General features: G+C 37.3%; 1 protein-coding gene across 1 annotated transcript in view; it reads left to right on the forward strand.

Moving 5' to 3' along the window:
• LOC113108469 (neural cell adhesion molecule 2-like) overlaps positions 1 to 12,870 on the forward strand; it is a 179,652-nt gene extending 166,782 nt beyond the window's left edge. The window contains exons 15-17 of the mRNA XM_026271619.1: positions 2,628 to 2,802; positions 10,773 to 10,977; positions 12,607 to 12,870. Of these exons, the coding sequence (XP_026127404.1) occupies positions 2,628 to 2,802; positions 10,773 to 10,977; positions 12,607 to 12,721 (495 nt within the window). The 3' untranslated portion in view covers positions 12,722 to 12,870. The remainder of the gene's footprint in view (positions 1 to 2,627; positions 2,803 to 10,772; positions 10,978 to 12,606) is intronic.
• The last annotated feature ends 329 nt before the right edge of the window (positions 12,871 to 13,199 follow it).

A 13,199-nucleotide genomic window follows, 5' to 3' on the forward strand; every position in this document is an offset into this window, starting at 1 on the left:
GTTTGTTAGTTTTTTTGTTTGTGAGTGTAGAGTGTGAGACTGAGCTGGAATGCAGAGGGAGTTATTCAAGTAAAGACGTAGAGACTAGTGGGTGATAGTTTCAATAATGAGCAGTGAAAAAACATCTCTTTGTTTGAGCCCATACCCCTTTATGCACCAGCACACACAGCAGTATGGATAAAAATATGCTTCACTAATTCTTGCACAATATATTTTGCCGTTTTAGGGGCTTTTCACTCATTGACTAAACTGTTGTGTGTCAGGTATGACAGCATAGAAGTGTTCTGTGGAAGTGCTGTCTGGGAAAGAGAGATGAATGGTTATGGGTGGGGGATCAGGTTTTTACAAACCTCCCTCTTGGGTCAGTGTCTTAAATTGTGAAATAAATTAAATGATGTGTCTCATTTACTAATTATTGCACAGATTATTTCATATTTGTACACAGAAGAACTTTTTTTATTTTTTTATTTTACATTTAAAACATTAAAAATGTTCACCTGATACACAGCTTGTGCAGTTTGTTCTTAACCTTGTTCTAATGTTAATGAATTTGGAATATTACATTAAATCAATGACCACAGGCCCAAGGTTAGTCATTTACATAAAACATGCCCAAACTATCTTCATATAGAGACTTTACAGCCTTTCATCACTCTCGAACACATGATGTTCTCTAAAGACGCTGTGCTCTTGTCTTGTCTTGTCTAAGAGACGCTGATAAACAAGATCCATTGCCAAGTATGTCACTTTCAAAACCAATTAAAACTCCGTAAACAGGAACAATACATTCAAATCATTTGTTAATGGGCAAATTAAAGACAAAAGACTTAGAGTAGAACTTGGCGCAAACGCTGAGATCATAAAGTGTCAGAACTCTTAAAAAGCCTTGTGTAACATTGCATTTTTTGTTCCTTGTGCATTGTCGTCCTAGTTTCAAAATCCAAAACTTTGTTTACAGGTCATGAGGTTATCGAGTGTTACCACACTAGCATGTTTACACGTTCACCACAGCATTCTCTCTATCTCTCACAATCCTTCTGTTTGTTTTTCCCCTTTTGAGCCTCAGCGTCTCCTCATTTGCTTCATCTCTGTCTGTCTCACTGTGTTTTGTAATGCTTCGCTTCCTCCTCAACCTTAATAAGGTCCGCTGGCATCTTTTCCTTCTCTTATTTGAACTCTTTCCCTCATTTTCTCTTTTTATCTCTCTCTCTCTCATTTGCTCTGTTTCCGATAGCCCGTGCATGTGGAGGTGAGAAATGGAGATGTCACAGTCTGGGGAGACAGCTCGCCTAAGGACTGTCAACATGTGAAAGCCACATTCAACCATTTAGCCTTTAAAGAGCTGAGGCGTTTTGAAAATGTCAAAATATAAAAGCAATGACTTTTTGAAGGCAGCTTGTGTGGACTTTGTTTCAAAATTTTAGCCAGCAGAACAGCCGGAACACACAAGCGCGCACACATTATTTTAGATTACACACACACTCATTCTCAGAAGTTCTGCAGGCAGGGACACAAAGAGAATAATGGATGTGTTCGAGTGTTTCAGCTGTTTAAGGGTTTGGAAAATTTTGAGGGTTAGAGAAAAGAATCTCTTTTTTATCTGTTGCTCCAAGGAAAAAGGACCAGATGGCCTCTCAGGCCACTTTCTTATGCAGTTATCTCATTTACTCTCTTTGTGTAGCAATTTGATTGAGAAAAGAGCAATAATGGCTTTATACTGTATGTGTGTGTGTGTGTGTGTGTGTGTGTGTGGACATGTTTTGACATATCAGGACACAACTCTGTATAATGACAAAGGTATGACATAGGTATTATCCAAGGAAAGGGTGGCTTATGAGAACATAACCTATGTCTCCATTTTTCAAAACGCTTATAAACCATACAGAATGGGGGGTTTTTTTTTTTTTTTTTTTTTTTTTTTTTGAGAAACTAAAAAAGTTTCCTGTTAGGGTTAGGTGTATGGTTGGTGTAGGGCCATAGAATATGCAGTTTGTACAGTATAAAAACCATTACGCCTATGGGATGTCCCCACTTTTCACAAAAACAAACGTGTGTGTGTGTGTGTGTGTGTGTGTGTGTGTGTGCTGAGCTGTGTGCTGAAAAATTATTTTAAAAAATGTATTGCATTGTTATGTAATAATATTTCAAAAATATTATTTAAATAATAATTAATAATAATATTCCGAAATATCTCAATTTAATGTGTTTTGTTGTATTAGTTATCTGTATTTAAATAAGGGAGAGAGCACAAATTTAATTCTGTAGTTATAACCATATTTATAAATATATAATATTTATATATAAATATATAGTAACTATAAATGTAGATTTCCCCTTTTGAGTCTCAGCATCTCCTCATTTGCTTCATCTCTGTGTGTCTCACTGTGTTTGGTGATTCCAAAGACACTCTATATCGGTTTTGTCCAATGTACACTAAAGCCAATGCTTCCTCTTTTCTCAGCCAAACCCTTCAAAATTGTCATTCAGAATAGAATGTAGCAACTATTCAAACAATTGAAGTCTAAAAAATTACAATACAGTGAGGACAAATGTGCCCTAAAGCAAATGTTAATATAATATACTTATATGCTTGTGTGAATTTTATGAAACACTTGGGGCTTTTGCAGGATAAAGAAGAACAGTGGATGACAAAACTGGTTCCAGGTGTGAATGATTTTGTGTTGCTGCAACCGCTCCAGTGGAATACACAGTATGAGGTGGAAATCACTGCACGCAACGTCAAAGGCCTGTCTGAACCTACCTTTGTGAAGTTCTCCATGCCTCAGAAACCTGATATCACAGGTACACGCACTTCCACAAAACACACAGAGTATTTTTTTCCATATGACAAATTGAGTCCGATTACAGCACTTTATCCCCCACTCACAACATCTATAGTTTAAATTATATGTCTCCTATTATAATTATATGCCCTTCTACTGTTCAGCACACTTGCCACCCACCCACACTTGATAGAGCGTGTGTATCCCACATTCACAATCAGATGTGCAGAGTAACCTGCCTAATCTGTACTAAATCAAAGGTGATTTGTCAGAGGAAGCACCCATAGGAAAAATGAACAAGAAAGAAATTGCCACCACAAAAATAAACTAATTATGCTTATATGTCTAACTGTCTTGCAGTTAGTGCCTCCATGTCACTGTGATTGGCTGAATGATAATGTACGTTTTGCAGTTGGATCTCTTTTGAAGTCATGCTTTTATGAGAAGGCTTTTAATATTTGGCTAACTTGGTCCCAACAGATCTGTGGTCACCATGAAATCACAAACATTCAAGAATCAAACACAAGCACTATGTAGCCAATGGTTGATAGCTGGTGAAGGTGATGAACTAGCCAGAAGAAACGGGCAGAACTACTGTTTTCTAATGCGAATATAAGGTTAAATAAAAATAAAAAATAGCTCTGTCAAATACTTGTCATCTCTCAATACTTCTGTACCTTTGTTGGGGGAGGGATCCCTAGAAGGCTAAAAGCATTAAAAAAATAACGTCACAATTTTAATCATGTGAGCCACATGATCTACTGTAAACAGAAGAGAACATTTTTCCACCTGATTTATTTGGAAATACAGAATGTGAAAAAGACCATTTTAAGAGTGCTGGTCAAGGTATTGTGATTTTGGTTTAATGGTACCTGCGGTTTAAATATATATGCAAACATGCTGGAAAACTTGTGGAGTTTTACTTAAATTTGTTGTACTGTACGTTGTTATTTTCTAACTTCCTGCCACTGTTGATCCCTGGATCTTTTGTTCATTTATTTGATAGATGTTTGGAATAGTGGATAAATGTGTAATGGTGTCGATGTAAGCATTTTACTTTGAGTGTGTGGGGTCCCAGGTTCATATCTGCTCTAATAACAATGTTTGTTTTAATGACGCAAGCAAAATTGCTGCTGTCCGTGAGTGGGTTTATATTAGGGGATGCAACTGATAAACACAAAAGTGTAGCTGTAAGCTATTTCATAAAGTGGTGAGGGCAATGTCCTCACAGTGCCATCAAATACTGCAAGAGATAGATAGATAAATAGATAGATAGATAGATAGATAGATAGATAGATAGATAGATAGATAGATAGATAGATAGATAGATAGATAGATAGATAGATAGATAAAGACATTACAAACAGAATATGCCTTGCAATCTGCTTTTGGGACAAAATGCCTGTCCTGAAAAATGGTGTGATATTGACAGATGATATTTTAAATTTTATCTGAACTTGTCCAATTATATATGAAAAATTCCTAGAGGCAGTGTCAGTGCATGCATGGGTATACATCTGAGAGTGTGTGTGTGTGTGTGTGTGTGTGTGTGCTGACAGCACTGCTTCTCAGCATCTTGGATTTACCTTGTTAATTCGATGTCATTTGTATATTCTCTCCCAACTCCTCCTCATCCTTTCCTTTTTCTCCCCCTCTCCGCCTGCACCCCTTCATCCCCACTGGCCCACACTCTTATTTATAATTCTACTGTGCTTCGTCTCGTTGTTTCACTCTAAACAATCCTGCTCTCCAATTCCCACCTAATGAATTATGCAACGCATTCTGGGCCACATCGCAAATCGCTGTGCTTTTTGTTTTGCAATGAACTGCCACTAAACTTCCCTTTCCGTGTGCCTATAAATGCCCTGAAATCTTTTCAATCAAACCTTTACAACGGACACTGGTTTGGACTGCTAACTCACTCTTTGCTTGTATGTCAACATTATTGTCACATTCACCCCTGTTTATTTCCTGACCTGCACCCAAATAATCTGTTTATGTCATTTGCACTCTCGCAATCATCTTTTCTGTTAACCCCCTGCTATGGTGTTGTGAACAAACCGCCTTTCATTCTCTCGCGTGACCTTCTGTGTGCGTAACCACCCCGTGCTGGCTCCACACACCTTCTGTATGTCTTTCCCTACTCCTTCCTGTTCCCTCTCCCCTCCATCTCATTGCAGATCAGTGTTGCGAGCCCCCTCCAACCGGACGTGGACATCTCCCTGTGCAGCCCATCTATGCGGTGAACGTCTTCGGAGCTTCTCTGTCACTGTTGCTGTGCTTGTGTCTGTGTTGACATTGCTCCATCTTCACCTTGCCTGGAATGAGCCCAAAAGACTAAGCCAGGGATTTTTTTTTTGCCCCCAACAATGGCTCGCTGAGCCTCAACCATGTTCATTGACCCTTCGGGTGGCGTTTTTTTCCATGCTTGTGAGCTGATCTCACTATCCTGGCCACCTTCCATGCCAAAACCAAATTCTTTGTAAATAAAGGTCTTGCACATGATTAACAACAAAGGAAGAGGAAAAACTGAGTGGTTAATTTGTTCTCTACCTGTAACAATAGCAGTCCGACCCTGAGTTTTATGTTTAATGAGCTCCTTTTTGCTGGTGTTTACAAAGAACAGTATAAGCCACCAGCATGAGGGCTTTTCCATCTTCTATGCATCCACAGGCTCTTTTGTTTTGGTTTATTATGACTATGGGAAATGTCAGCAGTTGCATCGCTTGAGAGAATGCATTTAATGATGTTGCTCATACACATACAGAGATATACAACACAGCACTCATTAAATGGAGTCAAGTAGGATTTCAAATTGATATGACTTTTAAACACTGGTATCATAAATCAAACAGGCCGACTTTCTGTAACCCGTAATATGAGAAACATAAAACAAGGTTTCTCCCTCCAAGTGAGTCAAAATATAATGCACATTAATTTTCATTCTCTGGGTACATCTCTGGCAGAGATGTTGCCGTGCTACTTTATTGTGTATTCTCAGTATTAATGAGGAACAACTTGAGTAACTGGAATTGTTTGCAGTCTGTGATTTTGTGTTGAATGTTCCTGCCATGAAGGAGATGTACAGTAATATATGAATACAGTGAATTAAGCTAACATTTATTGTTACATGTAATTGTACAGGACTAAAATCAGGTCTACAATACCGTTCAAGAGTTTTGGGTCAGTAAGACATGTGATAAAGGCTGCATTTATTTAATCAAAAACTATTTTGAAATATTAGTACAGTATAAAAGTCGTCAATGTCACGTTCTTTCAGAAATCAACATTAATTTTTTTTTTTTTTTTTTTTGAAAGATTCTTCATTGAATAGTAGGTTTAAAAATGCATTCATTTGAAATATATATATTTTTTGTAACAACATAAATGTCTTTTTGATCACCTTAGCTGAATAAAAATCAATAAATAAAATCAATTTCTTTAAAAAATGAAAATAAATCATACTGACCTTAAAACTTTAAATGGTAGAATGGACGTGCTTCACCTTTCTTGACTCTCCGGATACAGAATTTCAATATTGATTTGATGAAGTGGTGTGCTGTAGTCAGGTACATTAAGTTTATTTGTTTTCTGTTATCAGAAATATACATTTTAAGATCCATTAAATGTGAAGTACATAACAAAAGATTTCCTCATGCAACCTGTTTGAAGAAACCATTTGAATTCATGTCAAAAGTAGCATGGAAATATTTTGGCATTACTAAAATAAACCAGCTTGGTCTGATGCAATAGCTACGGCCTCTTAACTCAGATTACAAACACTAATCATGGTTTATCCTTGTACCAGTGAACCAGAGAACACTGACACATAAAGCAGTTTGTGTTCATACTTTGGTTTATTACAGTGGGTCAAATACAAATGCATTGTATTATCTGAATCCTTATCTTGCACATAATAGCTCAAGACTAGTACAGCAATCAAGGAAAGATTAACATAATGAATAAGTCTTTGTCAATGCTGACGGGCTTTTTAGGAGAATTTAACTGAATTTAATTTTAATTGAAGAAGTGAAAACAGGTATTAGTGATTGATCTTAAGCTTGTAGAAGGTAAGATGTCAGACTTTGTCTTTTTCTCCTTTTGGAAAGGGTATTGAGCTTCTAATGAATGTAACAAATATCCTTTGGTGTAATGTGTTTAGCTACAGTCGGTCAATACGTTTTGAAGTTCACAGCATGGAATCACAATTAGGATTCCATAATGTTTTGCGGTTGGGAATTGTACATTTTTATCATTGTACATTGTAAAAAAGGTGAGAGGTTTTAATACTCTCATGGCATACTTGACCTAATTAAGACAATCGTAAATCAATGGAAGTCAGCTCAATGGAGACTATTAATCTTGATCTTCTCTACGTGCTGCCCTCTATATTCTCTCATTACACAGCAATAGAACATTGCATTTCATTTATGGGCATGTCATATTGTTCTCGTTAAAAGAAAAGGTCTGAAACCAAGTCCATTAAAACCCTTATTTCCTAATGTGGCTTGACTTCTTAAAAGATTAGAATGGCTCTTTGTTGACGTTCCAGCTGGAAAAGATTCCAACAAATGAAAATGGACCTGTTGTTTTACTGCTGTCCATTAGAGCTTAGCACACCGACCATAAATACTCTTTTTTTTTTTTACTTCAAGAAAAGATATAAGCTAAGTCCAACCAGCTAGCCAGAGTACAGCCATACATTCTAAAGCCAGGTGTGTGACGTTATAAATCAGAAGGTATCAGACATTTCCTTAAATAACACAAGCAACAATGTTTCTCCAATACAGAAAAAGGAAAAACATTTAAATATATATATATATATCTTAAAAAAAAAATGAAACTGCATGAGGGTGAGCACATGATGTCATTGGTGTATAAAAATGATGTTAAAATAAAATTAAAGAAAGATGTTAACTGAAACATAAAGAACAGCAATGAGCAGCAAAATTATTTCACAGCCTCCATTTGAATGTGAAATTCATGATGACATTAATTTGGAGTTATGTTGAGTTCGTACATAACCAACTAATGAAATTGTTACTGTAATGTTAATTTTCATTGATAGACTACAAGCGTTATAGAGAATTCTATTAAAAGTATGAAAAGTGACATCTAATTGGTGCCACTTGACACCCATTTCATTCGTTCTGACCCATCAGTCCAACCTCATACTGCGCAAAGACATCTTTGCACTGATAATGGCTATCCTGAAGGCAGTCGGTCTATTAATCGTTTAACGGCTAGCGGGTCCCTTCTGTTCGTCAAGCATAGCGTCTTAATGAGCGTCAGAGTCTTTAAACCATCATTATGGAGTCATGCTTGGCTTGTGTCCTCTGTGTAGGTAGTGTAGGGGTTGCTGGACCAGCATAGGGTAAGGAGAGGAGGAGGGGAGTCTTAAACTCGAGACCTTTTCCATAATGGCCAAAGCTTTAAATTACCTCAGGACTCCAGAAGGAAGCCTTTCAGCCTGAAGATAAGAAAACTCTCTCATTTTATGGAGTGCTCTTTGGGTTTTATGGGATGATTAGTAAAAAAGGAACAAACTGTCATTGATCAGCTAAATTTTTTCACTTAATACAACCCATAAAGCTATAAAAGTGTCATTTTAGGTGGGCTAGGTGGATACTTTGGCCATTTAATAATTTTTTTTTTTTTTTCACATCACAATACATACGTGCTTGGCTGTTCATGAGGGCATCATTTCCACAGTATTTTACTATCTTAAGGAAAAGTCACACGGCACTGACTAACGGCAACAGACACGTTTGTCGGGTTTGGTCACATAAATGTTACCTCTGTCACCATATGATGCCGTTGGTCGGCACTTGGGTTCACGGCATGATTTGTTGACTCTTTGAATGTTTATGAAGGAACGCAGTGTACTCTGGTGATCGTCGACGTTGATCTCCGTCTGTCGTGAACTGGCCTTAAAGCTTCCTTATAAGATATTTACTTTATATTTGCATCTTTAGACTTCCTGTCCCCATGTGACATTTAAGTTATCATGAAATTGCATTTGAAACTCTATTTTTGTTATTTAAATTATTGCATTTTTGAGTCATGCTAAACTTAAAATGAAAGAAAAAAATGGGTGGGAATTTATTGTTTCCATCAGAAGTTGATTCAATCATGAAAAATGATTTCTATATCAAAGAGTTGAAAAAGTTGGGACTGATAATGTCAGCCCAGAAGTGAATGTCATTTCAGAATTGGAGAACATTCTTATATTGGGATTAAAGAGTAAGCAACAATGAGTATTAACAATAAAACCAAGAACAGGTATTGTAGTAAAAGTTCTATTTTGATTTCATTTTGACTAAAAGTGGTGTAAAGACCGGTATGGAAGTGTTGCACACACCCACACACACATAGATTTCCATGGTATTTGACTATAATCTGAAACCTCCTCATAACATATGTACTCTGGTTTAACAGAGGTCTATTTTTAAAACCCCTTCCTGTCTCCAGCTTTTATCATTTATTGGTGTCGTAAGTGCAGAGGTAAGTGTTTGAATGATTAAGTGGCGCAGCTCAAAGGCAGAGGGATATACACTACTTAAATCTTGAATAAAGTGCATTAACAGGGTCTCACATGCTCCTGCTGCCTATACTTCAAGCTGGAAGTTTTTCCATGTAAAAGTGTTCCAAACTAGAAAACCATGGTCCTGTTTAAGCCCTACTTAGTCATGTATCGGCGTGACAGCCATTAAGCCCCACACATGATTACAAGCTTCATTACCCTGTCAGTCATCTGCTGGGATCCCACCCACAGACCTCCCTTCAGTCCAGACACAATCAATCGAGCTTGAGTTATTGCTTCTCATTGCTGAGTCTCAATCACCGTTCGTACTTAATTAATTGAGTGCGTTGAACTCCGATGCGGATGGATCACGCCCATTTGTGGAACTGCAGGATAAGTGATATTAACGAGATGCTAAATTGAGCTTCTAATGATGTCATAAATCAACAACAAATCAGCTATAGGAGCGAGGACACATTTCTCAGGGTGAGCAAGGCATAAGATGGTAAAAAACAGATGTGTTGGCTGATAAGTCAAGAGTGGAGGTGGTCATGCATCCAAAGTAAAACCATACCAGGGTCAATAAATCTGAGGTCTTTGAGAGCAGCTTGTTCATGTATGAACTGATATTCTAATATGGAGACATTTGAAAATGGTCAAAGGATCATGATGGCAATCGATCTTCCTAATCTGATGTTTGAAGGTCATAATCGTAGGTTTAAATAAGGACAATTATAAACACAATTGCTTCTGTAATGTTGATGTTGTTCATAGAATTTGAACGATTCTGTTCTGTCATTTTTATTAGTTTTTAGTTTTTCATATATGTAAATTTTTTATTCATTCGTTTTCTGCAAAAGTGGAAACCTGCAAATGAAGACTCAACAAATTATTATAAAAATTATTTTAACCTATAAAACGTAATTCTGTTGACATGAACGTCTGTCTTTGGCTTCTGTTTAGTATACCTGTCTTCCTCCCATCTAACATGTGACACTTTTCTCACTCTGATGCCCTGTCACTGTGTCCAGATTAAACCACAGACTTCTGGGATGCTTTTGCTAATGGCAATGCTACTTTCAACAGCGTGTGTGATTGATGTGTTTAGAGCAGCAGCGTTGCCCAGAGTGTTCCTTCAAAATGGATCTTTTCTTCTGAATTGCTTCTCAGACAGCCTCATTTTCTCATGCAAAGTCTTTAGAGTTACATCACCTTAAAGATAAACTCAATGCAAGCTTAAATAACATGAGGTACCTACATTTAGTGCATCGTTGGTAGAAGATTGTTGGTTTACTGTATTATGTTTAATGAATGCTTTTAATTGACTTACAGTATCTTTACATCCCTTCCCTTCCAGCCATTTTATTTTTTACACAATCTAATTCTGGATTTTTATCTTTGAAATAATTGTAGATAGAGTGTTGAGGCACATCGTTGATGGTTATGTGTGCATCCTGTCTCAGCAGATTCGCTGTTCAGCGGCCTGGGCCTGGGCGCAGTGGTTGGGCTAGGGTTAGCTGGCCTGCTGCTGCTGCTCGTGCTAGTGGACGTCAGCTGCTTCTTCCTGCGCCAGTGTGGCCTGCTCATGTGCATCACCCGCAAGCTTTGCAGCAAAAAGACAGCCACAAGTGGCAAGAGCAAAGAGCTAGAGGAGGGCAAAGCTGCCTACCTGTGAGTATCCCTTCTGCATCAGTTATGCATTTAACATGCTTTTTTTATCCAAAGATATTTAAAAATAAAGCACAATACTTTTACAAGCAACAAGGCATTATTTATTTAATTTGTATCTTTTTAATTAAGTTAATTTATTTTATGACAAATTCAGCTGAAAGTTTCCTGTGACTTTAAAATGACATATAAATATAATTATTGAATGTATATTTAAGGCCCATTGCATATTTAAGAAATATAAATATTTAAGTTAAATCATTTTCACTCAACACTAAAAAATAATTGGTGTACAAATAGTTTTTTATAATCAAGTCAAGGCACCTTTATTTATATAGCACTTTTAACAATACAGATTATATCAAAGGAGCTTTACAGTATTCAATAGGAAAATAGTGTGTAATAATGAAAAATTCAATACAGTAATCAATGATTCAGTAGTGTCATCGTCCAGCTCCGTTCAGCATAATGAGTACCACATTATAATGCATTACTTAACGTAAAAGTAACATTAGCTTTAAACCTTACACTTGCTATAAAAGTTTTTTCATCAGTTGCCAGCAAGATATGCTGCAATACAAAGTCCTCAAGTAACCCAGGAAGAGACATGTGTGACAGCTGTACAGTAGCAGTTAATCAGTATTTATCTCTTTAGCATGTACGTACGTCGAAGAAGTACTTAGTGTGAAGTACTTAGTCTTATCAGTTTGTTGTTTTTGAATAAATCATTTGACCTACGCAATCCATTGTTTACTACTAATACTAATGTGTTTTTGCCCCGGCTAGTTTTTTTTTTTTTTGACGGTTCTTGACACATTTCCTCTGTGAAATTTGTCCTTTGGTCTGCAGGTTGAATGATCTGTGTTTATGCAGTGTCAGTCTGGGTCTTTCCTAGCTGGAAAAACTTCTGTCAGGTGTACTTTGCTAAAAGTTCAAAGAGATTAAAGACTGTGATTGTCTTCAGCTCCGATAACAAGCAGCACGGCTTTGATGTTCTAGCATACAGACTATTGTGTTCATCTGATATGCACTCTATACTTACCCAAAGACACCGACCTAGACTTTAATAATGTAATTAGAGTGATGATAATCCCAGTGAACAGAGGCTTGTTCCTTTCCAGTACAATCCAATGTGATGAAGAGCCACACAGGAATCTTTGAGATAATGCACAGACACGATTGTGCATCAGTGCTCACTATGTGGCCCGAGAGGATCACACAAATAACCCATGAAAAACATACTTTTATAAACCTTGGGTGACATTAGAGTTAACTTAAAATAGACTTTTTACTTTCATAATGTGATTCCCGAGTTAAACAGAATAGAAAACAGAATTTTGAAAGAGTATTTTCAAAAATATTCAAAATCTGTTTGTGTAGTTCAGTGCTGGGTATAAACCTGAGCCCAAGCCACCTTTTCAGGCATGTCAACGGTACAAAAAGTTCATTAAACCAACCAAACGAGCCGACCTGTGGTGACAAATGGACTCTGGTCTGCAAAAAGCACCCTCAAGTCTCAATTTTAGCCTCAGGGGACCCACAGTATCCAGTTGTTAATTGAAAATGTGCTTTTGTCGACCCTGTAAAACTGACCACTGTGCACCTGAGTTTTTTTTTTTTTTTTTTTTACAGGAAATTGCCACTAAAAGAGGAAAACGGCAAGGAGACGCTGAAACCAGACACAATCGAAATCAAAGTTCATGGTGACAACAGCCTGCATATGACACAGGAGGACAGTAAAGCGTAATGGAGGCCCTGCTATTCTCTAAAAGAACATGCAAAGTGAGCCACCCGGAGACCAACAGCAAGCAAACTAATGAAAATACAAGCAAGAACACGCCAACCAATTGTAAGATCCTTTGTTAGAGACTCGTCGTCGGGGTATCAGAAGAGGCCATGCGAAAACTGCTTTGTGAAACATTTTTTCGGAGGTTGCTGCTCAACAAACAGGCTCCTGTTTATTTGTGCTTGTTCTTGCTTGTTTTGGGCCTTTTTTTTTGGTTTGTTTTTAAGTTTTTGTTTTTCAAGGCTTTGCTGTTGCTTTGTCTGATTCTTTGTTACTTGAAGAGGTTGGGTTTACGCTGTAAGCTTCATGTTTTCTCTTGCTCTCTCATTCCCCCTTTCTTTTGGGATCCGGCTGTTGCACTTTTCCAGTGTAGTTGCGCAAACATCGCTTTTTAATGCAGTACGTGTAGAAATCCCTCACCTCCGTTTACGGTCCGTGT

This window comes from Carassius auratus, chromosome 9 (genome assembly GCF_003368295.1).
Source record: "Carassius auratus strain Wakin chromosome 9, ASM336829v1, whole genome shotgun sequence".
Taxonomy (NCBI): Eukaryota; Metazoa; Chordata; class Actinopteri; order Cypriniformes; family Cyprinidae; genus Carassius; species Carassius auratus.